Source organism: Poecilia reticulata, chromosome 1, assembly GCF_904066995.2.
Source record: "Poecilia reticulata chromosome 1, P_reticulata-male-v2, whole genome shotgun sequence".
NCBI classification, from domain to species: domain Eukaryota; kingdom Metazoa; phylum Chordata; class Actinopteri; order Cyprinodontiformes; family Poeciliidae; genus Poecilia; species Poecilia reticulata.
The window spans coordinates 23,549,784-23,577,571 of NC_088830.1; the positions used below are offsets into that span (position 1 = coordinate 23,549,784).

Here is a 27,788-nt window from a genome sequence, read left to right on the forward strand (position 1 = left end):
TAATATTTTTAAACTTAAAAGCTGTACGATCATTTCACCTCAACAAAATAACAGCTCGAATGCGCAAAATCTTGTTGATTCCGTGTAAAAGTAAACACCAGAATATCATCAAGTAAGAAGTCTTTATTTCACTGATCACAGTTGAAAACATTACAATTAAATTCATTTAAAATCAACCAGCATTACAGATTTCAGCAAAGCAAAAATACTCTTTTCTGAATTTCCCTATTTTAGGGCAAGATTCTTTCATCTAACCAGCAAAAACAATGAAGTGAAGGATAAGGAACCTTTAACTAATTACCTCTTAACTGGTTTTATTCTGCATTTAGTCATTTTATTGTGTTTGGATGACCTAAACCTGCAGTACTTTAAGATGAGGCAGAGTGTTGTAACAGTGTTGTGTCGTGGTGGCGAAGAAAACTGGTGATATCATGCTCTCTCGAGAGGTAATGATGGGTTACTTTATTTATACAAAAACTAACTGGCAATCTGCAGCATTTAAGACAAAAATTACCAATTCAAAGCATCATTTATCTAAATTCCATCTAAATCCATTTTAAGTTCCCACCTGCTCCAAGTTTTAATACAGTAAATAAGACAATGTTGCAATTCAAAGAGATCCTGCAGAGGGATTAAGATGAAAAAGCTGCAGAGCTTGAATTTTTAAACCTTTGCATAAATTGATCGTTGCGAGTTAATTTAGTACACTTCATCCAGTACTTTTTGATCTCACAATTAAATGCAAGGACTTGACCTCTTCAAATTATGCACTTTTTGCATAAACTATGAATCTGCAATATCTAGCAGTTAGGATAAAGTAAATGTCTCGATTCCTACTTTATTTCAAAATGTAATATCTAAAAAGCAAACATTTGTTTCAGGGCCACCAAACATTACATTTAAAAACAAAACCGCCCTGCCGTATCAAGGAAAAGCCAAGGTACCCTGCACAGAAAAATTATATAAAATCTAATTTAAAGCTAAAGTCGTAGGCTATCTTACAATAAACTTGATCAGAATGAAAGTTGTTTTTCTCAAACAAGGTTTTTGCTGAAGAGTCTGAAGCGAGGCCGCTGCTACCAGAGTTGTATGTCTTTACTGACCATAAAAATTCACAAAATATCACGGTTCAACGTTTCAACTGTATCCTTGAAGCAGCATGATCTGAATAGGCGCGGCCCTATTAACGCGTGTTGGACCTCTCCAGCTTCCTGAGGCGCGTCCAGCTCCACGAGGACTACTGATTGGCTACTTCACAGGCATCTATCCAGTCACTGTACACATCTACAGGCTCCGACAGATCTGAGAAGAATCTGATTAAGGAAAAGATAATTCTACAAAGTGCTAAACATATGACAAGAAATACTGCAATTAAAATATTTTAAAGTACTTCTGCTTCCAATCCATTTCTTAGGCTTTAAAAGTAGAACATGCTTAATTATCGATAGAATCCTAATTATTCTGAATCTGTGAACAGATGTCAGAGAGTACCATCTAGCTGCAGATTTACTCTTTATTTCAGTATATAAAAAAAACAACAAAAAAAACATAAGTTTACACTTATTGATAGTGGACAGAGGAATATTTCATAGCAGCTTTAATAGCCTAAGAACTCCCCTTTTATAAGCGGCCTCTGCTGCAGAGAAATGTGCTTAAATGACACAAAAAAAGAAAAAGCAGGAGGTGTTGGGGTTGTTTTGATGTGATCAGGGTCATAATTTGTCATAACCCAGAGATAGTCAACAGGTCTAAATCAGAATCAAAATGGAGTGTGTGTGTGTGTGTGTGTGTGTGTGTGTGTGTGCGTGCGCGTGTTAGAAAGCAACTGGAAAATAATTTGGAATGAAATTAGCAGAAATTATGCAGGAAACGTACAAATATTTAATTACTTATCTTTATAAAATTGATTAAAACACAAGTTATTTTAATTAAGGTTGGGAAAATATCAGCAGGAATAATTCCCTCACCTGAAGTAGAAGAATGTTAAATTACAGAATAAGTGGGGAACTCAGTGTTATTGTGGGGTAGATGTTATTACGATCACTTTGTCAGAGGCTGCCAGCTGTTATGAGGCGATCGCGATTCAGCCAAAAATAATTTCCTAACTACAAGATCAGAGGCCTAAGCTACAAAGCAGGGAAAGTGGTTTATCAAGGTAAACTCATGTTCTGCTTGAATTGGTCAACAGCTTATCTAGATCTGTTACCATGGTAACTTACTCAATAGCTACTATCCTGAAACTTTTAGAGGCATGCCTCCTCTACACCTGAATCAAATGAATGCCTCATTACTGGGCCTCTGCAGAGCTGAATGATATTCTGATGAGACAATTTCAGCCACTTGTATCTAAAAGTTGCAGGATAGTAGCTTTTGAGGGCTGGACTTGGGCTCATCTAAATTAAACAATAGAGCAAGTTAGCTTTCCGAATTAGAAACAAAAGGACCGGCTCTCCCACCAATGAGTCTCCTCAGAATGTACATTTAAAAAGAGAACAATGACAAGCAGTTTGTGCATGAACACAAACTGCTTACGCTCCTTTATTCTTCTCCTCAACGAGTGATGCCGTTTTGAAATGTACCAAAAACTGAGGATGATTTTTTTGAAAGTTTATGCTGGAAGCTGAGGATTAAAAACCAGCAATCAATTAAAATGCCTCCGTCTTTAAAGATCTCATTCATCATGAGCTGGAGTTTATCATGTGTTACTACACTTGTGTTTGTACTTATAACTTTTAACAACTGTTTAACGTCACAAAACAACCACAGCATGCTTTAGTCTTGGGCATTTATAGTATCTCCACCTGCTCGATTTAAACATTTCCACCTTGATAGATCATTTAGTGCAAAGGGAGGTTTAAAGCAGTTGGGATTGTTTTTACAGCAATGATAAAATTCCTGACAAAATGGTAGAAGGTTTCACGCTTTAATGATACGGCGGCTACATTGGTTAAGTCCTTTTTACTGCAGCTCCACCTGTTTTATATGGCGAACAGATATCCACCGTCAGTAACCCCGGGTTGATTTACTGACTTGATTAGCTAGCTTCATTGAACCGTTTGAGCACAATCTTCAGCAAGATCTCTAAGAAAACCGAAAAAGGCTAAACCTGCTTCATAAAACCAAGGCACCAGAAAAGCAATCCACCATCTTTGATGGAGGAGGACAACTGACAACCTGTCGCAAAATCCAAAGGTTTACTCGATGCTTGGTGGGTTTAGAGCAGACTGACGGGTTCCAGCCACGAGGTGGATAGACGGAGGCAATAACCAGTGAAGGGCTGAACTAAATGAATTTTTCAACAACAACATAAAAAACAAAACAACAACCCTTTTTCAGACCTCTTCCCGCATTAAAACAAACCAATCTTCAAGCAGATCATAAACAAACCAACTCAAAGAACCAGTTCTGCATATGTAGAAAAGGATCAGAGCTGCTGTTTTTCCTCCCCCCCCCCTTCCTTGTAATATTTATCACAAACAGCAGATATGTGGCCTCTCTGAGCAGGAATGGGAGGGGCAGCGGGCTACAGACACAGCACACACACACAAAGAGAGAAGGAAACAGGCGGGAGGGAGATGCTATGGAGTGAGACAGAACAATGAATAAAAGACAACAAGCTGGAAAAGTGAGAAAATTAGAAATATGAGGAAGATGTTAAATTTAGATGCTATTTAAATTGCGTCATTAGCAAAAGCAGACTGTAGAGTATACAAGGTTAAAATCTCAAGCTGCCTCTTCTAGAATGTATTTTCTGCAGCACTGTGTTCCATGGAGTATAATAATCAATTTAAAAAATAACAAACACTGAATAGAATGAATGTTTTGTAAATGAGTAATTTATTTAATGTTATTTTTTTTTAAAATAAGATGTTAATTTAAGAACAAAACAAAACAAAAAAAATTGAGGATCCATATGGGAATAGAAAACGATGGCTTTTTTTAAAGAGCCAAAGCACAAGAACCAGGTCTCTTAAACGAGTCAAATTTCCCATCACTATAAAATGAAAAAACACATTAAAGTCAGCAGTGGTTCTTCAAATCACTACTGTTTTGTTTCTTTTTAAGAAGAGGACCATAACAACCAAGCTATAATCCACTTGGTGAAAAGGATACAGGTAATGGGAGTCTGGAACTCCTCCAAACAGACAGAGCATGATATTACTCCAGTGTTCCTGCTTCTCTCCCTGTAACAATGAGACAAGTTAGAACCCAGCCGAAACAAATCAAAAGAACTTCAGATCAGATGAACGTATAGTGTTTTACATTTTGACATCACATGACTTCTCGTGGTTGCAGAAGGGGCAGGTGAACTGAGTTTCCAGATCCCCTGTCATCTTCTTCTTTGGAGGAGGCTTTCTTTTAGACTTGCGTCGACCCATTTTACACAAGCTTTATAAAGTCTGTGCGAGCAACACAAAACAAAAAAGGTTCAAAGAAGATATCTCCAAATATGAGAGAACATACAACCTTATTAATGACTACAACGGGCCCCAAATAATTTCAATACTCCATGCTGTTAACTTAGCAGGCTAGCATTAGCATGTTTGTTGACTTGACAACTTTATTCACCTCAGGATAAAAGACACGTCGACTATGTTTTTCAAAGAAAATTACTTTTCCAGTGCTTTCATTTACTAACAACAACGGAACACTGCGTGACAGTTACAATTTAACTAGAGTAAGTTTAATCGTATTTACCTGAGTTCAGGCTGAATATACACGTTGGAGAGCTCAGCAAAACAGTTCCTTTAGTCACCGTACCAACAACGGTTCGATTGAAGTGATTGGAGGATAGCGTTTACGTCACGATCTCCCATTGGCTGTCTGAGACGACAGTCACATCGATTGGCAGCACCTGACAAGTCTTTCTCCCGCATGGTGGCGACAGAAACTCTAGCAGGTTTGGTTTGTTTCTTGTTTTGACTTGAAACTGTTGCTAAACCCTTACTTGTTCCACAAGGTCTCCGTTTTTATAACTTTCCCGTCACACTGACCTTGCCATATTGCGCTGTTTAGAAACTTCCTGCTTTACCGTAATCAGTTTATCATTTAGCTTTTGTCAGCTAGCTTAGCTAACTGACAAATCAGTAATTGTGTTGTAAATACATTTAGCGTTCATCAAGGTGTTCTATATCAGCTGTGTTTCAATTATGCTGTTATAATAAGAACTAGTTTATTTAAATTATTAATGTTTAAATATGTATTTAAACTGCATAATAGTAGAGAAATAAAATATTAGAAAACCTTTGTGAGAAGATTCAAAGTCTTACAAAATGCTTACACCCTTAAACCTTCATAGTTGTTCATATTACAGCCACAAATGTCAATGTTTTAATGGGATTTTATGTGATTAAAATGGACAATGCAGTGTATGTTTGTGAATTATAAGGAAAAAATACAAATATTTAAATTGACAAGTCCCCTCAAGTCAGCCATTGCGATGACAACTTGTTGCAATTACAGCTGCAATTACTATAGAGCATATCTCTATGAGCTTTGCACATCTACAGACTGACATTTTTCTCTTCCTAATATAGCTCAAGCCAGTTAGATTTAATGGAAATTGTGTCTTTTCACATGTTCCCGCTTTGATTTATGTGTCTGGACTTTGATGTTGCCATTCTGATTCATGTGCTTTGTTCTAGACCATTTTACTGCCGCTCTGGTTGTTTGTTTAGGACCATTTTCCTGCTCAAAATTGAACCTCTGCCCGGTCTCAAGTCTTTTGCTGCCATGTTTTCAGCATCCGCACAGCATGATAATGCCACCGCTATTTTTCATCATTAGCATATTCAGGGTAATGTGCAGCGTCGGTTTTTCGCCACACATAGCAATTTTCTTGTTGACAAAAAAAGAAAAATCTGTTTCCTTATAACACACCATTATGCACTACTTTGCGTTGATTTACCACATAAAATCCCAATAAAATACACTCAATTTTTGGTTGTAACATGACAAAATGTGAAGGAAAAAAAAAAAGGTTTCCAACCACTGTGCTGTTAACTGAGAGAATCTTACTAAAAGGGCTCCTTTGTAATTCTTCTACAGAAGTACATTTGCAATTTCTACAGTTTATTCAACTATATTTGAAAATACTATTTGTAATGCACAGCAAAAAAAAAACAGTTATATTCTTATACCAGATGTTTGTTATCCTGATTAAAGAAGATTAATAGAAGATGACTGGACTTAACTGAATTTTTTTTATGTGAGTTAGATGTCACTGATGTGGAGTGTGAAGGTTGTTGGCCTGGGAGTGGTGGCCCTCTCTCTCAGTCTGGAGCTGCTTGGCTGGGTCTTTGGTCGCTGCAGGCGCAGAAGAACCCTCAACAAGGTCCTCTTCTTCCCCTCAAAGGTGTCTTGTGTGGAGCACCTGTTTAGCGAAAATTCTGCTTGGTAAGACCAACGTGACGAAATTAGTGTTATCTCACAAGCTGAACATATGAAGAATACATTAGATTTTCATAATTTACTCTCAACATTTGACTTTTTGAAGCCATTTTGGTGAATTTTAAGTTTTGAGAGTTTCACAGTTCTGAAAACCTATGTTGTCACGTCAGTGCATTTGCATGTAGCAGGAGATGTATGGATTAGCACAGGCCTCTGACTTGCTTCTTTGTTTCTGCTCCAGCTCATGTTTCTGTCCACTGCCACACGGTGTAGAGACGTCTTTCTCTTGTCTCCTCCGCCACATCCTCTCTGCCTCCTCCTCACTGGACCTGTGTGTTTTTTCTTTTTCAAACATGGATATGAGTAGAGCCGTGCTCCTGTTACACAGCAAGGGCGTAACTATCCGAGTCCTTAGTGACAAGGACTATTCTGCCATCACAGGTTCACAAATAGGAGTTCTTCGCAAGGCTGGTAAGAGAAACACTGTTTTTACACTCTTTTTTTTGTTTGTATTATGATCAAATTTATTTTCCATGTAGTAACTTATCCTTTAGAATTATTTGCTCAATTTATTTTGGTTTCCATTTCCGAATAAAAGCTAAAAATAAGTTGTATTTGTTAACTTTTCCATCCATCTGCCGGTCCTGTAGTTTTGCAAGTATCTTGTTGGAAGTGTGAACTCGGTAGCAAAAATCTTCTGGGGAATTCACGTTTAACTTTTGTACTTGGAACAGGAAACTCGGCTTATTAGAATCTGGAAAGTTTGGAATTTTAACAAGAGATTTCTCTCGTAACCCCGATCAATAAAGTATGAATGTATACTTTACTTGATTAATATAAACTTAAGTGTATACAAATAGAATTGTCTTTTCTGTGCTTCAGTTTATTGTAAACTGTTGCTATAAAAATTGAAATGAATTGTGGCCAAGGGTCCTCCCACCACAAAATGTTAGAAATGTCGTATATATAGAGTCATGACACCCTTGTAGAAACATTTTAGACGTATAATAAAAGGTTGCTCTGAACCTATTTAACACCATTATAGACACATTTAGTTGACGATACAGCAAGCATGACGCTAGTCTTACTCAATAACAGGAGCTCGCTCCAGGCTTTCAGACCTGAAGTATCATTGTCAGTAAGTCCCACATGATCTATAATGGCGAGCAGTGAGATAATGGGGGTGTTGGGGTTAGTTGAGGTTGCCTCTACAAGCCCTTCAATGACTCAGATTAATAGTGCTTTGAAGGATTTGTATCACATGTGTGACTCATGCTGTCTCACTCTGTCTCTCAGCCCCTTCTGCATTTAATAAATCACTGTCACTGCATATGGTCGGGTTAGAATTAAGTAAGTACAAAGCTGGCAACCAGACAGCAAATGTTATTAGGCAAAGTGTTTCTGAGTGTGTGTTTGTGTGTGCCTAAGTGAATGTTGAATGCAAACGTCAGGAAAATTAAGTTGGCTCGAGGAAAATTAAGCTCTTGTTCCATATTTTGTTTTGCAAAAGCTGTTTATTCTCGCTGAATGCCACTGGGTCCACCATAAGGTCATTCATTTTGCAGTAGCAGTTTGATTGAAGTAGTCTGGTGTTTGTCAAAATACAGTCATGACAAATAGAAAGTACAAACTCTTTACTATCTGGGGTTTTGGTATGAAATCTGCTCTTTGTGAATCAACACACAGCTGATTCCACACTTCTGGTATTGATAACACACAGAGGCCTTTTCAATGAAACAGCAGAGCCTCATAAAGTTTGGTGGTAGAAGGGTAATGACTTGGGTTACTGTTGCAGCCAGAGAGCCATAAACTTCTCAGCGCACAAATATTCTAAAGCAGGGAAGCAGCAAGTGCAGTTTATCTTTAAAAAGCTTGATCTACTGATTAGGATTTTTGAACAATACTGATTTCTTTTTAACCATCCCGCAGTCCTAAGAGAAAGGGTCCATTGGACTTGTTAATTTTCAGACCTTTCCGAAGGTACATGCGAGTAGTGGACGAATTTGGTTTTAAATGGAAATGTCAGCCAATCAGAGATCTTCCAAATTTACGAAAATTTAGTCCAATCGAGCTGAATTTGATTTGAATTCAACCCATTCAGATTTTAGTTGTGTTTTTTGTGTTTGGTCTTTTCTAAGGGCTTGCAGATATATACTACGTGTGCTACTATTAACTACGTGGTTAACATTAAAGTATAGGTTTATGTGGAATAATTGATACAATAACTGAGTAATCAAAAAAACTGCACAGCCAATCTCAATGACTGAAAACACAAATCCAAACTGTCACAACTGTACATCACAACTGTACATGTGACGAATGCAAATATGAAAGGTTTCCCTCACGTTCCGTGGCTTTCTCCCTTGTCCAACATTCTCGCCGTAGGCGTCTGCGTGCGATGTGACGCTGGCTCTGTGCACATGCACCACAAGTTTGCAGTGGTGGATGGCCGCCTGCTCATCACCGGCTCTCTCAACTGGACGCTGACAGCAGTGCAGAGCAACATGGAGAACATCATCATCACGGAGGAGGCAAAGTTGGTTCAACCCTTCATCAAGGAGTTCAACCAGATATGGGCGCTTAATGATCCAGCCCTATCCTATAAGCGCTAATAAGTGATTAGCCGTGATGTTTCACTGACAGATGGAGATGTGTGAGCAAAATTTGTTTATTCAGCTTACCCTGTAGATCTTTTCTTGGTGTGTTTACTTTTAAGTTCACTGAGTCAAGTTCATTTTAACTCGGTCAAGTTAAAATGATTTTGAGAAACTCTGAAGGGAATTAGACTTGTTTAATCATTCAGTCAGCATTTACTTTACAGTTTGTTGTGGATTGTTTTAGTATTTTATTTTTTTTTGTTGTCGCTGAAAAACAATTCAGTTTAGGTATTAACCAATGGACTAGTTTACAGATGGTGTTCCAGTATTCTAAAACAATGTTTTCACCAATAAACTGAATCCCTATTGTTTCAATATAGATAAATATATGCTGTTGATTTAACTACAATTTTTTTTATACTTTTATACCATGTCACACGTTTAATTTTTTCTTAGCTCTTGGATCTGACAATCTAAGAGCTGAGGTTTTTTATGTGATAGCATTCTGCTGTATATTTAATACAACTGTGGATACTAGTTGGTTTATTGTTTTTATGGAAACCTTCATATATGTTCAGCACTGAGTTGCGCTGGCTGTAAAAAATGTACGTTTATTGTGTTTTGACTGGAGGCTCGGTGCAGCAGTCTTGCATCATTTTTCTACCAGGTGCAGTTGATTTTTTTGCTGTCGCTGTAACGTGTTTTATGTTGTTCCGAATTGTTTGTGTGCACCATTGCTCGTGGATTTTCAATGTGTAGAGGGGACCTTGTTTAAACATGAAACATTTGACTTTTCCTGACTCTGCTTGTCCTCACTCAGCCAACACTTTAAAGAAAGAAAGAATCTGCTTGTCCTACTTTTTGTATTTTAAAGATCATGTCTTAAATATTGACATCCTTGCAGCGGTAATTTTCTAAAACCACCGCTCTGTCAGGCTCCGTCGGCTTAACAGAAAGGTCATGGGTGTGGGTAAAGGTTGCTGCTCAACAATGTTGAAGTTTACTAAATGTCATGTACCAAGAGAGCACCTTCAAAACAAATGTTGACCACATATGTCGATGACAATGACTGAAAATGTGGATTTTTCTTCCATTCTTTAGTGTGGCTTGATTTTATCTTGGATTTGGATTACAGTTAATAAGAAATGTTATAATAGTGGATTCACCCAAAAATACTTGACTCAGACCATAAATGGTATACTGTAGTGAAAAAAGAACCTCCCATATGCTGCTGTTAAAACAGAAAATAAAAAAAAATAAAAAAAATGCCACTTATTTACAATAAGAAGTAGTTCTCAGAGCTTGACATATCCACTTGAATATTTATTTAATTTAGGGTTCCCCTGGAGCAGCTGGAAGAAGTGGCTGGGGAGAGGGAAGTCTGGGCCTCCCCTCTGAAGCTGCTGCCCCCGCGACCCGACCCTGGATAAGCGACAGAAAATGGATATTCGTTTAATAAACTACTGATATATTTCTTTAAAATTGCTGTTGATCAATAACAAAAAAAATTATATTTTATCTGTTTTATGAACTGCAGCACCTTTGGACTTCCATGGAGAGTAGGCCAGTTTAACTGGACATGTGCTGATTCAGCAACTTTGGACACTCCATATGGTTGCTGACTAAAAAGAGCTTCCTAACCCTTTACCTGCTTTCTTTCAAGCAGTAGGCAAAGAGGACAAACATAACAGTTGACCTATACAGTGATGGGTATAGTTATATTTACTTGAGCAACCTTTTATATATAAAAAAAACCTTTTAGAAATAGTTTTACTACACTGTGCTTTCTTTTACTTGAGTGATATTATACTTCTTATCCAAGTATAATTTTGGGGTGGTCTACCCAGATCTGGAGCTATCTGGTATCCTTTTGTTCCCTTCTCTTCAGGCGTGGCCCACCTACCTTTTAGACATAACTTGGATCTCAATTTATAGCAAGATATTTTTCTCTGAAGAACAGAGACAAATTTGGAAAACGTGTGTGTGATGTTAAGATGTGTGCAGTTTTTCATTCGTAGAAAACATTTGTTATCCTCTTTGATCAAGCCTTTTATTTTTGTGAGCTCCAACCGGAAGTGTTTCTTCTCTTTTTTTTTTCTTTGTCTAACTTGACACGTTACACAGTGGATGCCCCAGTGTCAGGCACAGGCACCGGGGTGGCGATCCGGGAGGCGAGCACCTGAGCTGGAGCGGCCGATAGCAGCACGCAACTTTCGGCTCTCGGGTGGCGGCTTGTGGAGAAGGACGGAGAAGTGCAGATCATAAACGACATCCAAGGTAAAGTTGCGTTCACGTGTGTTTCAGCGAGTCGGGGATGCAGTCGAGGTGTTTTGTTGTTTGTTTTTGTAGTGCTACCATACCATATGGTGCTCTGTTGCAGCCAGACTAGATGAAGCATAGCCACGAGACGTGTTTCGACTTAATGATAACTTTTTGCGGATTTAACTTGTAGAAAATCGGGGACATTTGTAGTCGTTTAAAAGTTAGAAAGTGGGATAAGTTGCTCTCGTTAGAGCAGTTTCTTTAGATTTACCATCTAAAGCGGCTTCGGTGTGGCATGTTTGCTTTCATGCGGAAAGACTTGCCTTCTTTGTACTAAACTAACTGCAAAAACCGTCCTTCCAACAGTTTGCTGCTCATTGATGTGTAGGCGCATGCGTGGGCACGGGGTGTTTTGCTGAGTGTGTGTGCGCAGCAGCAGCAGCACGCTGCCCATCCGCCTCCTCCAGGATCTTGGAAGTGGTAATGCTGAGCTGGTCTCCAGAGATCCCATCAGCAGCCAGCCAGGGAGGAGCACTAGCATCCTGTTCCTCTGGGACGAAGGAGGGGGTGGGCTGCTGATGAATGGATGGTTCAGCCTCATTATGATGCAGAGGGATGAGGGGAGGAGAGAGTGGGTGAGATATGGGTGGCTTATGACAAGGAGGGGATGCATAGATGGATGAATATGGCCAAGTTAAGGGAGATGGATGACAGTGGGTGTGTGTTTGTGTATAGGTTTGAGTGGGAATGTCAGTGGGTGATGGATGAAATGCACACAGAGGTTAAGAGGATGTGTTGCCCACAGCACACCACTCAGTGCCTACAGATGCTATAAGTTTATGTGGTGACTTCATGTGACAAATGGACGGAGGGAGCGGCGGGTGACTGATAATGAGAGGTACTGTGGAGGGAGCACGCCCTGGATGTGATTTACAGCCCAGTGATGATCTCTCAGAAAGGAAAAGCAGGAAGACAGACAGACATTTATTCCACCAGTCATTAACTTTGCCCGTATCGAGTCGGTCCAAAGCCGCAAAGTGGGCACTGCCAAACAAGACTTGTTACTCGCATCCAAAAAAAAAAAAAAAAAAAACTTCTCAGAGAGCTCTTCCTCAATGCACAGACTTTCAAATGTCCAGTGTTTCTTGGCAAATCTCTGTTTTTTGGTAATGCTTTGGAACTGCAGATATAAAAGTTTGCAATTCCAGTCATTTTTTTTAGAGAAAATCAGCTTGTGTAGGCAATTTTCTTCTTGATAGGCTTTGACCGGTGAGCTATTTGTTGGAAACTGAAAACTCTGATGTCATTCTGATCAATGAGCATATTTTACGAAAGTTACTTCCAGGGGGCGCTGACCACAACTGACTTTATCTCTCCTCTTAAAGGGAGGGTATTATGTTCAAGATTGCCTAAATGCTTGCTATCACAAAGCTCCTCCTTGGAGCTGCAGTACCCAGCTGAGCTGAGCACTTCCCTGCTCAGCTCCATCAGACTAGCAGCAGCAGCACTAGAAAACACCTGGTGGAACTGTGAGTCTGCTGAGCTCAGCGTACAAACTGCTTCTCGGTCTAGCTCTAAGAGCAGCTGTTAACGGTATAATGAGAAGCATTGTCGTGGTGATGTGCTAAAGCGGAGTGTCGGTAAGAGTAGGAGCTTCTTAAAGAGACAGAGGCCAATTTCAAGGCATCAAATTGTAAAGTCATTTTTTTAAAAGTTTGATTCATGCAGCATTTTTTATACTAACTGAAAGTAGCATAGTTACTTGGTCATTCTATGAAATGGGAAAATACATACTACCCCTTTAACTTACTAATGAGGTCGCAAAGAAGGTTGGCTTTAAATTTTTCTAAATATTGTTCCTACATTTTGTCATTGTGTTTTTAAAAAGAAACTTTTTGGGCGTGTCATAAATTTAAATCAGTGCGTCTTTGACAGTTAATATTTAAAATATATTTTGAAAAAGTAAAAAACAAAAAATGTGTTTGATTATTTATTAAAGAGCCAGAAGCTGCATCACAATGTATGAGTGAGAAAGAATGACACAGCTCTGCTGCAGAAACAAGCTGTTCCTATTGGACAAACCTGAATGTATAACCTCAAAAACTCCTCAGCTTTTGATCTGCTGACATGTGGCTCAGTGGAAAATGGTTTTTTTCAGTACTCCCATAGTTTTTGGGATTCCTCTGGCTTATTTTTCTCCCATTGACAATGGAAATGTGAGACTTTTAGTAGTTTTTCTCCTAAATGTTATGTCATGTTTAGTATTTCTATACAGCAAAATACCATGATAATTTAATGCTGTTATTTTACTGCTATGCTTACAGTGTGCTTTTGTCTTCTTTTTTTTTAGAAAACTATTAACGATGTTCCTTCAGATTTTCTGAAGATCTCTCAAAGTTTTTCTTTTAACACTCGCTCCAGTTTCTCCCATTTTTACACCAGTATAACATCTTTTCTAGAGGAGTTTTTTGCACTATGGATCCCTTACACATTACAACGCCACAGAGAGATGATCCAGTGTTGTCTACGCATAACTGACAGCCAGTCAGATAGGCTATCTTAAAAGGATCTTTTTCACTAACGACCTGTCTCAGTTTGCTCCAATTGCTTTAGCTAAATCTGGAAAAATACCAAAGAACAGTTGGGTAGATATGAAACGCCTTCTTGCCACCAGCAAGGTGATTCTCAAATAGAAGATTGCCGAAACCTCAGCGCACAACATATCAGCTATAAAGGATAACGAATCAAGACTTTTAAGGACATTTTCACAATTCTTGTCTTTTCTTTATGGAGCAAATCTGGATCTAGATCCAGCTGTTGTCATTAATAAATGACTAGTTTCTCTGTTCTTCCTAAAGAAAGGCATCCTCACAGCATGATGCTGCCACCCCCAGGTTTTAATTTGGGGATGGTGTGAACATGCTGTTTTTCATATAGAAGAAAATGTTTCATGTTAGTTTCATTTGACCAGAGCACATGTTTGCTGTGACAAACTGCAAATGAGATTTCTTACAGCTTTAAAAAAAAAAAAAAAAAAAAAAAAGCTTTTTCCTGGCACTGTTCAATGAAGGCCAAATTTGTGGAGCGCACGTCTCCTTTCACCAGCAATCCTCAATCCACTTGAGTTGTTGATTGCTGGAGATCCTTCAGAGTTAGCATGGGTCTCTTTGCAGCTGCACTTATTAATGATCCTTTTATCTGACCGGTGAGTTCAGGTTCACAGCAACATCTTGGTAGGTTTATAGTTGAGCAGTGTCATTTTTTTAGATTAAACGGAGCTCTGTGAAATGTTAGATGTGTTTTTTTTTTTCCATGATCTCAGAAGGGTAGGGAAATGTATATAATATCTTTAAATATCTGTTATTGGCTCTAAAGGCAATAGTAATTTTTAGTATCGATATTAGGTCAAATGTCTACATTGGTGCATTCCTAATACAAATGCCGTCTTCTCTTTTCAGATTTTATTTTATATAAAAGCAAAAAAAACACAAAAAAAACAGTATTTTACTCTTACTCACCAACTGCAATTTGTGTCGCTCTATTACATTAAATTCTGCCAAAACATGCCAAAATCTGTCTTTTATGTGACAAAAATTTCCAAAAAGGTAAAAAAAAAAATGGGAACAAAGGCTTTCAGAGTAATTAATAAGGCAAGTAGCTGACAGGTGCTGCCAATTAAAAGCACTTGATTACCTGATCATCAGCAGGTTTGAGCCCCGCTAGGTAAGACGTTTTGACAGCTTGTGGTGCAAAAACAAACGGTGCAGCAGCTGAAAATTTTTTCTCATTTCAGCCGTCTTGCAGAGAGTTGTGTAAGTGTTGATTAGGGCTTGTTTTGCAGCTGACGAGCCATGGAAACTTAACCAAGGTGACCATGAACATATCTGTATCCTGCTGGCAAATGTGGGATTGTCCTCATTTTGCTGTCGTTCAGCAGATGGCGCTAGCCCGGGACCCCGGGGTCGGCCAGGAGCAGGGGGACGCGGCCGACCAGAACTTTGACTACATGTTCAAGGTGCTGATCATCGGCAACAGCAGCGTGGGAAAGACCTCCTTCCTGTTTCGCTATGCAGACGACTCCTTCACCTCGGCGTTTGTGAGCACAGTGGGCATCGACTTTAAAGTCAAGACAATTTACAGGAACGACAAGAGGGTCAAGCTCCAGATCTGGGTGAGATGATGAAGTAAAGGCCCTAGAAATTGCCTTTGGTTATCAGTTGCCTGTTATGTGTTAGAAGGAATAGTAGGACGACTCATTTTAACGTGCAAAAAAAAAATTACACATCCATTTTGCTACATTTTTAATTTCTTTCTCCTTTTCAATGCTTCACCTCCTTGTCGATCCCTTCATACTATTTACAAAACCAGGTGCAGAAGCTCTTGAGTAACTGCACGAAGAAACGACAAATAAATGTTTATTTTTTTCCTCTTCAAGTTTGAAGAGGATTTGATTCAAACTATTTCAAATTAATTAAATGTTGGAACACCAAATCCCGTTTTACATTGTTTCATTTCAAGGGAAAGTGTTTTTTTTTTCTTTTTTCTTCCCTGCAGAAATTAAAAAGAAAAATTCAAATAGAGACTGAACACTGCTTTTTATTAGATGTGTTGTGAAAACATTTATTCAGCAGTGTTTCTAAAATATCTCATCCAAGCAAAAACGCAGAATGCAAACCTAAAGTACATCAACTAAAACATGTACGAAGCTGATGCACTGACATTAGAGGTAAGAGTCAAAACTCAACAAAACAAGAATGCTGCTTCAAGATTTTGACATGCTAGAAACGGTTTCAGGAAAAAATATTGGTTTTCCTGGGGAATGTTTCTCTTGGTTTTTTCCCCTCCTGTTGCATTCACTTCAGTTTTAGTTCTGAGAAAAAGTGAACAACTTTATTTTAACAACGTGTACGGATGGGTTTTTATATAGACAGTGACACAAATTTTGTGGTCTAGTTTATACTGTCAAAGCAGTATTATTTAATTTTTCTTTTTTTGGGGGGGGTAATTTTCATTTTTGCAAAGCTTTGTAGATATGTTACTCAATTTCTCTTTATGAACTATAATATAACAAGGTATAAAAATACAGCATACAAGATAAAATAATGTTTTTCCTAGTCCTCCTGCTGCGAATCCTCATTAAAGATTTACATTCAGGGCAGAGGCGTCGTCACCTGCTGAGCGAGAGAGCATTTGCTGTAATGGGGGAGTTTTCTGTCATTTTAAAACAAAATGATTATGGAGTTAATGTGACAAATTCTATTTTATTAGAATTGGGCGCGACTAATAGTACTAAACACTTCAACTCTTCCCTAGAAAATGTAGATCTTTGTCAAAACTGAGTTTTCCAGCATGATCCCTAACAGAGACTGAAAGCTGAAAAGGGTAACAAAGAGCACCTTTTTCTTCTTCCCGTCTCTTTGCTGTTTCTCGTTTTTTTTTTTTTTCCTGCCAGAGTGAACTGTGGACATGCTGTGGAAAACAGTATCTTTTTATTTAATAGCTTCTCAAATATCAATGCTTCCTCTGAATTGATTTTAAACACTGTACTAACACTGAAAATGGCTAACTAAAGCCTTCTTCACCCAGTTACAAGCTCTGCACTGAAGAGTGTTGTAACTGCGCTCGGCATTGTGACACAGGTTGGCCCATGTATAAAGCGCGTCGAACAGCCGATCCCTATGGCGCCATCCTGGACCCCCTTCAGTTGTGCTTGCGACAAGCAGGTTTGACGTCCTGGCGCGTCACTTTTGTCACCGCACTACCAAATTGCCGCCTTTAAGGTTTGGGTTTAACCCCGCCTGGCCAGACAGAGTTTAATTAATTAACTCCCGAATAAACCGGACAATATTGCAGCTTACTGAGCCGCACCGACCCGGTAGCTTGACAAATTAAAGCGCAACTGTGCCATTTTCTACCAGTTTGTACCTTTGATGGCAAGTGGGCATTGACAAGTTTGAGGCAGTGAGGGCATTTTGTAGCGAGGTTCTCAAACAACATAAAAGAAGAATGACAGTTTAATGACTATAGTGGATTTGTTTGGATCATTTTGTGAAGAGACTTGGATCCTGCAGGTAGTAACTGGAAATATTAAACCAATATTTTATTCTCTGTCTAGAAGTGCTTTCCAGGCCCAGCCAAACATTTCTCCATTTTTCTTCAGTTCTGTGTCTCTTTGCCTTTTCTTTTCTGTAGATAAGGGTAAACTACATCTATGACAAATGAACATCAGGTGATGTACTTGATTACTTCATCATCATTTCTTTATATGCATCAAGTGCATGTCAAGCAATTCCACTGTCTCCTAGTGTTAGATTAATTCTTCAATATTGTTGAGCTTTTATATGAATTGCCAAAAAAAAAACTATTCCTGAAGTCTGGACTCTGAATTTATTTTTGCAATTATGCTGCCCATTAAAACATTGCTGTCTACATTAGAAAGAGATTATTTTACATGTTTGGTGTATATTTTACTGTGTAAATGTGCATTTCATGTTCACATTAGGCTAAGCAATGAGCCCTGAAAGAACAGCTGCGGCTTGGATTCTCAGAAAGCGTTTTTTTTTCTTCTTATTTATGACATAAAAATATCTTGTTTAAAAGACAACAAGATTGTCAGTCTCTGTGTCAGCAAAACGGGACACAAAAAGCAGCTGTCTCTGGAGTGTCAAAACTGTAATTTACTTGAGATAATTAATGGCACTTACCTGTGGGTGAGAAGTTTTTCTTTTTTTTATTCGTCAGTCTCTGCAGACGGAATAGCAGAACAAGTAGAGCTTCCCATTGTTTGCCCTCTTGTGTGTCGCTGCCTGTCATGAATTTAAAGTAATTTCTCGCGCTCCAGAGCTAATGACAGTTGATGTTTAACATTGTCCCCAGACGGCAGGCTTCATGAAAGATGCATGGGTTTGAGCTGCCGGAGCCCAATGTGCTTACTGCGCAGACTGACACCGGGGACAGATCTATTACTGAATGCTAGCGGAAGGCAAGGACTCCCGTCTGATAACTGCGCTAAATCTTCTGTTCTGGGTGTTATACTTTCCTCTGACAAAAGGAAAGTTCAGCAGAAATAACGCTTTTTGCAGCAGTGACGCAACACCAAATCAATATCCAAACTTTTATTTACCAGCTAACCGTTGTTTTCTGTGTCGCTTTTATTGTATTTTTGTCCTGAAATCAGAGGGATGCGATGGTGCGATTGTTGGTATTTTATTTAAATGAAATTCTCGATTCTTACCAATAAACCCTGTGTTTGCAGGACACGGCGGGTCAGGAGCGCTACAGGACCATCACCACAGCGTACTACAGGGGAGCCATGGGATTCCTGCTCATGTATGACATCACGAGCCAGGAGTCCTTCTGTGCCGTTCAGGACTGGTAAGGACTTCTTTCCGGGATAGTTAGATTTTTCTTAATTTTTTTAAATTGACAGGTAAAACCCCTGTTTTAGCTGAATTTAACGATATAAAACAACTCAAACCAGCCATGTTTCTAGCCAAAAGAAACAATACTAACACACTATACTTTCACATGAGACCACAGCATTTTATTGCCGATCTATGTTTTCGCGTCCACCTGAATAATGTGTAGTTGCGCCACTGGGTACATTAGTTTCTGCTGATGAACATGTTTTTCAAGTTAGATGACCTTTGGGATAATTAATTTCTTTGCTTTGCACACACACCTTTTGTACCTTTATGTACGACATGTATCACGCAAATTGACGTTAAGTGAAATGCATCTCAAAAATTAAAGTTCAGTTATTTTATTTTTTTTAAATTGATGTTTATAACTCGTTGAAATTATGCCACGTTAACAATACCAAGAGAGAAATCGACCGAGTAATAATTTTCATTAAAAAAAAATAAATAAAAAAACAATCTTGAAACAAACACCTGCTTGTATTGACATTAATAACAACATGCTTATTGGTGCAGGTGCAAGGCTCCCAATAATGCCTGGACACCAGAGTTTATGTTCCATGCTAGACTGATAAATGATTACAGCTGCTCAGCTGCTGCTGTTTGGAAATGCTCCTGTTGTTTTTGGCGAGTGAAAAGCAGTTCGACAGGCAGCTATAATGCATACAAAATCTGGTTTGAAATGTTATTTCCAGATGAACAGATGGAAAAAGATGGAAACCTACAGTTTTTCTATAACTTTATAAATCAACCAGCTGTAACTGAGTTTGCACAGATGTGCAGAAGTACCCTGTATTTCCACCCTACCAAGGAAATTCAGCTCCACTGTCACTGATAACTCACCTTCTGCTAACTTATCTCAAAAGTCTTCTAATCTCATTAATTTAGAACGTAGGGTTGTTATAAATTGAAGACCAATAATAGTCTAAAGCTAAAACAGCGACTCTTTGATTAACCCCATGCCTTCTAAAAAAAAAAAAAAGTGAAACGACTGTTCACAGTTAACTCATCCTAGTTGATGTCAAATTGTGCTAAAAATAGCAATAGAAATTTATTGTACACAAATTAGTGTGATTAAATGGAGCTAAAAATCACAACATGTCTCGTTATGTTCTGAGTTACCGGCAGCTTAGGTTGTTAGATTTTTTAACTTTTACTTCAGTCCCCAATTCTGTTGGCCCCTTGTAATTGTCCAAAGGTATTTTTAAGGAAACTAATGAAATGTTTCAAAATGAACACATCCCTGTATGTTTATGAACATAACTTGTTAGCATTTGCCCACTTAAATCCGGTTACAATCACTCATTTTATGTTCGGTTTATAACGAGTCTTCTTGGGATGTCAGATTTTGGGTATGGAAAATAAATAAATTAGTAACACCCACATATGTTTTACAGATGTGTAAAAATAAGATTTGATTTTAAATGGACAGAGGAAACAAAACAAAGGATGTTTGTTTTGGATGTTTGTTTCATTCCCACTGTTAAATACAGTGGAGGTTCTGTGATGCTGTGGGACCGTTTTTCTTCCAAAGCCCTTGGAAACCTGCAGCAGATCATAGCATTGCAAACTCTTTAAAATACCAGCAGATTAAAATAAAAAACAAACTGACTGACATTTCCAGAACACTGAAAATGTTTTGACAGACAAAAACTTCTTTTTTTCATTGCCTAAATCCTTTTGAGAAACACTACGGGCATAGAGGAAGGGTCAAAGGTCAATTTCTCTGCACGCTCCAACCTTGTAAAATGCTACAAAAGACTATGATGATTTCTTAGTAACAGTACTTTGTATTAACATCACAGGTACCAACAATGGTGACACTGATGACTTTAAATGAATTAACAAATTTATTTTCAGACTTTTTATACATAAATGCCAATATATGTCTGCAGTAACTTTTCCTTCTAGCTGGTGTTAAATTAATTTTAAGGTAGGTGAAGCAGATATCGGTGCAAGTGCTATTAAATTGGGCCTTACTTCCTAAATAAATGATTAGCGACCCTTAGTTACTCTGTTCATTGGCAGATTTAAATAGTTCTCAAATAAAACCACATTGTCTCATTGTTTGAAATCCGCTTTTCTTGAGTGTCCATGTTGGGTCAGCAGTAGAATAATTGTGAAAATGTTCTGGCTGTTTCCCAGGGCAACCCAGATCAAGACCTACTCCTGGGACAGCGCTCAGGTCGTGATGGTGGGCAACAAGCTGGACTTGGAAGACGACAGACAAGTCCCCAAAGCAGATGCCCAAAGAGTGGCTACAGAGCTTGGTAATAACACACACACACACGCAAACATGCGCGCACACACACGTTGTATTTGTTTTTATCTAATCTTGCAAGAGCACTCAGATCACCCGTCTGTCGCTTGATGAGTTTTGATTCATCGCCCCTTTGTCTTTATTTGTCCACAGGTTTTCAGTTCTTCGAAGCCAGCGCCAAAGACAACATCAACGTGAAGCAGGTCTTCGACAAGCTGGTGGACCTTATCTGTGAGAAGATGAACGAGAGTGTCAACGGTTACACCAGCCAGCCAGTCACTCAGAAGGGGGACACCTTGAAGGATAAGCCTGACACGAGTCAGAGAGGCTGTGCTTGCTGATAGCCGATCGGCGCTAACAGGAGCAGTCCTCTCGACCGGTTCCACTTCACACACCCAAGCAGATGAACTTCACTGGATTTTTCTCCTCCTCCTTGAGGCGGTTCGAGAGATCCCTCATAATTTCCTCAGACTGTTATCCAATAAAGCCAAAGAGCTTCCTCTCTGCCTTTGTTCATAACATCCCTGCTTTAACAGTTTCCTGTAGGTGACGGCACCTGTTGCAGTGGAGGAAGCGAACCAGATCAGCATGGATTTAGTTGTGTTGCGTTGCCCTCCTGTGGCCGTTTTGTGTAAATGCATCACTGAAAAGCCCCAACATTCCTGAAAGTTGAGGTCAAACTTGTATATGGATGTCATTATAACAGGTGTGCTCGTTGTGTAAAAAGCATGTAACTCTTTGCTTTGAAAAGATGCCATCATCTGCCTCTAACTTATTTTTGTCATGTGTGTTTAATAATTTCCACTCTACTGTTTCATTTGTCGGGTTTGTAGCCTCCTAAAGTTGACATTAAAAAAATCTATCTGTGCATCATGTCTTAGTTTTACTTTTGTGAAGTACTGCCATACTTTTTGTCAACAGGAAAGTGGCTAAAATGATCTGAAATAGTTTAAAATTGACCCCCAAACCAGGGAAAAAAATATATTCTGAAGCTGCTAGTTGTCTAAGAAGACCTTGTAATGCATAGAGAAATTACGCAACATTTTCTGAACTGATGCTGTACATTAAGAATAAATAAAATTACTAAATAAGTGCAAACGGGTGTAAAACTGGTCGACGGCACAACTCGTAAATGATTCATGCTGTGGTGAACAACAGTGTGAAAACATAAGTGTTCAAAACAAATGTAAGAAAAGACAGTGAAGGAACCTGTACTACATTGAAACTAGTTTTTTTTAACAACCAACGGCAAAAACCCAGTCGCCTCTGAACTTCAGTAATGTCTTTGGAACAATCTAGAGCAGCTGGTCTGCTGACGTTGGAGACCTTGAAGCACATCTAAAAACAAAGCAACAGATTTTAAAATGAGCTTTGTAGTACGCAGGAAGCTAGTACAGAGCAGGACAGAAGGGACGTGTGACTGACCTGCCTTTTGGACAAGCTGAAGACAAGAGAGGAAATCCTTTCTGTCACCAAAATACAATGTGTGAATAAAAGCATAAATCATGTTTTCAAAATTTTGTCTGTAGATTTTAGCAATTGAGATTTTTTTTCTTTACTACAGATTTGACTTTTGTGTCAAATTTAAAGTCATTTAATTTCACTTCCAGATTAGTGACAGTGAGACTTAAAGGTTTTCTTCCAAAATCAATCTGTATTAATCTCCCTCCATCTTTTCTTTACGTCTAGTCAGACTTCTTGCCCCAGCTTAAGAAAAGCATCATGGTGTGTTCAAGGAGATTTACAGTGTTAGATTTCCACCACGCAGCATGAGATTTAATACTGGCCTCATCTGAGCAGAGCTCCTTCTTCCACGTGTTTGCCGTGTCCTCTACATGTCTTGTGATAAACTGTAAACACCATCTCTTTTGACTTTCTCTCAACAATGGCTTTCTCCGACATGTTCTTCTTTAAAGGCCATGTGTGTTAAATACAGGTTTGCATTTGTTTGAACAATACTCCACTAGATGCTCTTAGCTTGGGCCAATGTTTTATGACATAACTTTGCTCTGAACGTCTCCAGAACTTTGTGGTCTTCATGATCAAAACTCTGAGGCCTTCACAGAACAGCCACGTTTATACAGGGATGAAATTATTGACAGTCAGACTCCGTTCAGGTGATTTCTGAAGACGGTGGATTTCTCTAGATTTCATTTAGAGCTATCAGAGCAAATATGAACGTACGTCACACATTTCAGATTTTTATTTTGTGATAAATTTTCCTTCCACTTCACAATTGCATATTGTCTTATTTGTTTTAGTTTGAGGCATTTTACCAACACTAAACGTGTTCGGTCAAACAGTCGTAAGCGTTATACTTCTGTGAGATATCTCGGTCTCATTTCTCCACTTTGTTCACTGCTCTGGTTGCAGTTTCATTTATCGTTTATCTTTGCGTGAAATAAAACAATCAATCGAGCCCTTCATTTATTACCAAATGTTTCCATGACGTATCCACATCACTAATTAACTTCTGATAAAACAAGTTGTCAAGTCATATGACTTTTTCCTAAAGGGTCTCTAGTTTTCATTCATTGGAGTTTATGTCAACATTAAGTTTTAAGTCGAAATCAAGTTGTCTTAAATGTTAGAGTTGCTCAACATGCTGTTTGAAGTTAGTTTGATCATAAAAGCATATTGAGGATGGACTTTGGTCCATCCTCAATCTTTGTCATCCTATCAGATTAAAAACATTTCCTGATGACATATAGGGCACGAACTCCAGCTTACGTGTGTCCGTGTGAACGATAAAAGGACGACCACAAGCCTCGCTGAGTACACACTCCTGAAGTATCAGACCTCAACGGACACACAGTCATCTCAGCAGTACAGGTACGATCTTATGCTTTATTGCACCTTTTGCCAAAATACTTATCTGGGCAGAACCTGGACAGATTTGACATTTTTAAGAAAATGTAGGTACATTTTTGTCTAAAAAGTCAAAGAAGTGAAGAATTCTACCAATATTTTAGCCGTAGCCAATATTTTGTCCCATAGTTTGATCATTTGATGCAAGATTGTGCTTTTCAGTCGTAGTTGTTCTTTTTATTATTTTCTCTCTTTTTTTTATGCTATTTAGTCCCAACCAACTGAAGATCCAAAGTCCAATGCTGTTCTCTTAATAGAAAACACAAGAAAAAAAACAAGAGAATTATCAAACTTTTACATTTATGTTAAAAAGAAATGATAATAATATAGTATGTACACTGGATAAAACTGTCCTCTTGTCTCCACTGAAGGCAGTCAGGCAAGCTTTGGTTTTCCTGCTGTCACCTGAGCATTTTATTGCCTGTTTTGATAAGGAAGGGCAAAAAAAAAAAAAACTACAACAACCATAAAACTAAGCTCAACCGGGAATAGGCAGAGGAATAAATTGGGCAATGTTAGGTTCAAAGGTGAATGTGCGTTTTTCTTTTTATGGTGCTTTTGTTCCGGGAAGATATCAAAGCTTTTTTTGTTAGAACAAAGTGCCATTTAGACCCATAAACCCTTGGAAACAGTTAATTAGACAAAGTTAATGTCAGTCATCAACTCTGAGAAATCATGGCAACGCTTTCTACACTGAAGAGAAAATGAGCCGTCACCTTTATATGCTTCCATAAATTACACTGGCACACTAGGAAGTTATATATGCAATATGGAGAATGTGTTTAGACATAAAGGGCTGCAGGTAAATTTTACATGCTGTGGTAAATCCAGGCTTAACGTGCACCATTTACAGTCAAGTGACTTAAAATAAAGCATTGATTATTCAGCTTAATGCTTAAACCGAAACCGTGCCCCATGCGAGAAGGAAAAACTTGCAATATTTAAAGAAGATTAGAACACCCCTCTCTGTTTTTTTGTAGTTTGTCGGGATTAATGTTTGACAGAGTGTAATCCTATTTGACGCTTTCTGTTTCCACCTGTGCCTCACTCTGTTCATTTCAAGTAAAAATATATATATATCTGTTCTGTTCATACTAATCTTTTTTTGTTTTTGTTTTCCTCTTCTTTTCACCAGCCAAAATCAGCCAAGATGTGTTGCAAAGGTTTCCTTAAAGTCATGATGTTCATCTTCAACGGTGGCATCTTTGTAAGTTGGGAAAAGAGAAAATTCTTACTTCTTTTCTGTGAAACTTCTTCTCTTGTGTAAACTGTAGCGAATGACACCAACACTATTATACAGCATCATTTTACCATCGTTTTCGTATTTCATCCTGTGGAAGATATTCATCGTAATCTGATCTGGTTGAGAAGTTAAAAATGTGCTTTTCCACAAAATGAGGTGGTATGCTGAAGAGAAAACATGACAAATCCTGCCATTAAAATCCTCAAACAAATACCACATTTGATAAGAATAATTATTGAGTAATAATTTAAAATAGTTTGTTTTTCCCAGCATGTCCAGGAGGATGATCATCATTTACATGTTCTCTCACTGTTTGCTTGTTTCTGCTCCTCTAATGCTCTTGCTTCTCTTTGCTCGTTCAGTTGGCAGGTGCGGCCATTTTGGGAGTTGGTATATGGGTGACGGTGGACAGCGACTCTTTGATGAGTTTGGTGGAGAAAGTGGTCAAGTTGCCAGATGAGATCTTCAAGCTGAACTATATAGGCTATATGCTGATCGGAGTGGGCGCCGTGCTTGTGATCATTGGCTTTCTGGGATGCTGCGGCGCCATCAGAGAGAGCAAGTGTATGCTGCTGACGGTGGGTAATCCTTACTGTTATCACACTAACATAGAATTTAAATGTAACTGCTGTAAAGAAAAAGATTTATAATATGTAAAACAAATCATATTCGCTAATTTCTCTAAAACATGTTATATTGTTTGCCCCCCTTTTAGTTCTTCAGTCTTGTGCTGATCATCTTCATCGTGGAGGTTGCAGGGGGTGTGGTGCTGTTCGTCTTCAACGACGAGGTAAGAGATTGTGGAACGTAAACCAGGACGTTCCTGGTCTTACGTTTTACAGATCAGATCTTTTTTTTTAAAGCAAATAACAACAATGTGTTACTTTTTATCTTTCATTCTCAGGTTGATGAAATCTTCAACAATTTAGAGAATGACGTAAGGACAGACATTCAAGCACACTATGGACAAGATACAGAAATAACCGAAATCTGGGATTCAACCATGGAGCAGGTACTGAATTTATTCCTTTAATCAGCCATGTATTTATTATGGTAAAATATGTTCCACTGAGGCAATGAAGGAGATGTGTAATTTTTTTAAATTTTTTATGTATCTTCAGTTTCGTTGCTGTGGTTACAAGAACTACACAGATTTTTATGGCTCCCCTTTTAACATCAATGGAGGAGATATTTACCCCCCACCATGCTGTTCTGGCAAATCACCATGCATTGCACCTGCTGCAAAACTCTTGGTATGAGACCAACTCATTTCTGTTTCAGCTTCTTATTCAAATACAAAGGAGATCTACCTCTCAGGTCTGTTCCTCATGTGAAACCCAATGTTTCCCTTTCAGAACATTAAAGGTTGCTTTGTTAAGCTGGTGGACCTGTTGGAGGAAAACTCTGTGATAATTGCTGGTGTAGCTATAGGAGTAGCTGCCCTTGAGGTACAGTATTACAGTATTTAATTTGATTAATGTGTGACTATTTTTTTTTATTCTAAATGTACCGAGTAGAGATTTTTAAAAAAATGTTTGGAATGCTACTGAATTTGATCAACCAATAATGAATTTTCTTTGTTTACAGATCGCTGCCATGGTGGTTTCCATGGTTCTCTACTGCAATGCTGGCAAAAAGTGAAAGTGATTCGCCCTGGGGATGATAAAAAAAAAAAGATGATGGAATTGGTTGCAATAAAAAAAGCACATTTTATGTAAAAAGTTTTCCTGATATTTAATTCAAGCAGGTTGATTCAAACATGAACAGATGACACTCTTTTTGCAGTGTCATCACTCTTTACGAGCACTAAAATATGGAAGGAATACTAATATGTTGTGCATTTTTAAAACCGTTGGTTAATATTTATAATGCAATTTACTTAAAGTTTTAGGAAGTCTTAACCTGCACTGACGTTGTTTGTGCTGATGTATTCCACATTGAGATGTAATGATGCACACTGAGGTGACTTCTGTTGAGCTTTTATGTCTTCTTTATGTTACTCACATTTATGGCAATAATAGAATGCATTTATTTTGTATTTTTTTTAATTATGTAGGGATGGCGAATGAAACTGTCTTGTTTGAGAAATGTGATTTCTTTTGTCTTTGTAACATGTTTGTGCAGTTTTGTGCAATAAACATGAAGAACAGAACACATTCGTTGAGAAAGTTGTGATTTCTGAGGTTGTTAATAAGATGTCTTCCAGCTGCTGCACATGTCTGATTTTGCACAATTTGCAATGATTTTGCAATAATTTTGCAGATAAGAGGCCGACCTCTTGCTAAAGTTTCACATAAATTCTCTTGCTACCAGTATGATTTTTATATTCAAGATTTTAGGATTTTAGTGAGGCACTGGGACCATTCTTTTTGACTTGTGACTCTACATCCATGTTTGAATTTATTGTGGATCTTCTCCAATCCACACCTGGTTAAAATTATACAGATAGGCTACCATACATTTCCACCAGGGCTGCCCAATATGCGGCAAATTATTCATTATGGACGGTGTTGTTCCAGTTCACGTATCGAGACCCGGTTCTAAATTCAGTTCACCCAGGTTAAAAGAGTTAGATTTTCTGAACTAGTTTCCCAGCTCCAATAGTTCTCCTCCAGGAGTTTGATCCATCTGTAAAGCTTTCTTGCTTATGCTTAATCAGAAACTATCTAAAAAGGGTTTATATCAAGGACATTTTAGAAGCTTAATATCAGCCTGCTTTGGAAGGAAAAAAAATGGCCAGGATGTGTGAA

At 38.3% G+C, this 27,788-nt stretch overlaps 4 protein-coding genes across 8 annotated transcripts; 3 read left to right on the top strand and 1 right to left on the bottom strand.

The window, feature by feature from the left end:
- Positions 1-105: 105 nt before the first annotated feature.
- LOC103468483 (transcription elongation factor 1 homolog) lies at positions 106-4,834 on the bottom strand. Its single transcript, XM_008415601.3, has 4 exons — positions 4,699-4,834; positions 4,264-4,400; positions 4,114-4,184; positions 106-1,302 (listed from the first exon to the last, which is right to left on the bottom strand). The coding sequence occupies exons 2-4, from the start codon at positions 4,377-4,379 to the stop codon at positions 1,238-1,240; spliced, it is 252 nt and encodes an 83-aa protein (XP_008413823.1). The 5' UTR covers positions 4,380-4,400; positions 4,699-4,834; the 3' UTR covers positions 106-1,237.
- Positions 4,762-11,202, top strand: pld6 (phospholipase D family, member 6). 2 transcript variants are annotated; one of them, XM_008415620.3, is made up of 5 exons: positions 4,762-4,900; positions 6,218-6,396; positions 6,632-6,861; positions 8,776-9,043; positions 11,112-11,202. In XM_008415620.3, the coding sequence occupies exons 2-4, from the start codon at positions 6,218-6,220 to the stop codon at positions 9,000-9,002; spliced, it is 636 nt and encodes a 211-aa protein (XP_008413842.1). In that variant the 5' UTR covers positions 4,762-4,900; the 3' UTR covers positions 9,003-9,043; positions 11,112-11,202. The 2 variants fall into 2 exon arrangements, with proteins under 2 accessions (XP_008413842.1, XP_008413835.1); XM_008415613.3 differs by lacking the exon at positions 11,112-11,202 and having other exon boundaries at positions 8,776-9,787.
- rab3da (RAB3D, member RAS oncogene family, a) lies at positions 11,123-21,795 on the top strand. 4 transcript variants are annotated; one of them, XM_008415630.3, is made up of 5 exons: positions 11,123-11,264; positions 15,187-15,420; positions 18,505-18,623; positions 20,813-20,937; positions 21,081-21,795. In XM_008415630.3, exons 2-5 carry the CDS (start codon positions 15,187-15,189, stop codon positions 21,266-21,268), a joined length of 666 nt encoding a protein of 221 aa, XP_008413852.1. In that variant the 5' UTR covers positions 11,123-11,264; the 3' UTR covers positions 21,269-21,795. The 4 variants fall into 4 exon arrangements, with proteins under 4 accessions (XP_008413852.1, XP_008413859.1, XP_008413866.1 ...); XM_008415637.3 differs by having other exon boundaries at positions 11,125-11,264; positions 15,184-15,420; XM_008415644.3 differs by lacking the exon at positions 11,123-11,264 and adding an exon at positions 14,968-15,117.
- A 1,747-nt stretch (positions 21,796-23,542) lies between these two features.
- Positions 23,543-27,194, top strand: LOC103468475 (tetraspanin-1-like). Its single transcript, XM_008415589.3, has 8 exons — positions 23,543-23,759; positions 24,931-25,002; positions 25,401-25,616; positions 25,754-25,828; positions 25,943-26,050; positions 26,160-26,291; positions 26,394-26,486; positions 26,626-27,194. The coding sequence occupies exons 2-8, from the start codon at positions 24,946-24,948 to the stop codon at positions 26,677-26,679; spliced, it is 735 nt and encodes a 244-aa protein (XP_008413811.1). The 5' UTR covers positions 23,543-23,759; positions 24,931-24,945; the 3' UTR covers positions 26,680-27,194.
- The last annotated feature ends 594 nt before the right edge of the window (positions 27,195-27,788 follow it).

What these genes read in the sequence shown, in the direction of transcription:
- LOC103468483 (XM_008415601.3), bottom strand. Translation starts at nt 4,379, where the DNA reads ATGGGTCGACGCAAGTCTAAAAGAAAGCCTCCTCCAAAGAAGAAGATG. An exon ending in AAGTCATGTGATGTCAAAAT is followed by an intron (nt 4,185 to 4,263) that starts GTAAAACACTAT and finishes TCATTGTTACAG; the next exon opens with GGAGAGAAGCAGGAACACTG. An exon ending in GTTCCAGACTCCCATTACCT is followed by an intron (nt 1,303 to 4,113) that starts GTATCCTTTTCA and finishes GATTCTTCTCAG; the next exon opens with ATCTGTCGGAGCCTGTAGAT.
- pld6 (XM_008415620.3), top strand. Translation starts at nt 6,218, where the DNA reads ATGTCACTGATGTGGAGTGTGAAGGTTGTTGGCCTGGGAGTGGTGGCC. An exon ending in TTTAGCGAAAATTCTGCTTG is followed by an intron (nt 6,397 to 6,631) that starts GTAAGACCAACG and finishes TTTCTGCTCCAG; the next exon opens with CTCATGTTTCTGTCCACTGC. An exon ending in AGGAGTTCTTCGCAAGGCTG is followed by an intron (nt 6,862 to 8,775) that starts GTAAGAGAAACA and finishes TTCTCGCCGTAG; the next exon opens with GCGTCTGCGTGCGATGTGAC.
- rab3da (XM_008415630.3), top strand. Translation starts at nt 15,187, where the DNA reads ATGGCGCTAGCCCGGGACCCCGGGGTCGGCCAGGAGCAGGGGGACGCG. An exon ending in TTCTGTGCCGTTCAGGACTG is followed by an intron (nt 18,624 to 20,812) that starts GTAAGGACTTCT and finishes GCTGTTTCCCAG; the next exon opens with GGCAACCCAGATCAAGACCT. An exon ending in AAGAGTGGCTACAGAGCTTG is followed by an intron (nt 20,938 to 21,080) that starts GTAATAACACAC and finishes ATTTGTCCACAG; the next exon opens with GTTTTCAGTTCTTCGAAGCC.
- LOC103468475 (XM_008415589.3), top strand. Translation starts at nt 24,946, where the DNA reads ATGTGTTGCAAAGGTTTCCTTAAAGTCATGATGTTCATCTTCAACGGT. An exon ending in GGGATTCAACCATGGAGCAG is followed by an intron (nt 26,051 to 26,159) that starts GTACTGAATTTA and finishes ATGTATCTTCAG; the next exon opens with TTTCGTTGCTGTGGTTACAA. An exon ending in CACCTGCTGCAAAACTCTTG is followed by an intron (nt 26,292 to 26,393) that starts GTATGAGACCAA and finishes TTTCCCTTTCAG; the next exon opens with AACATTAAAGGTTGCTTTGT.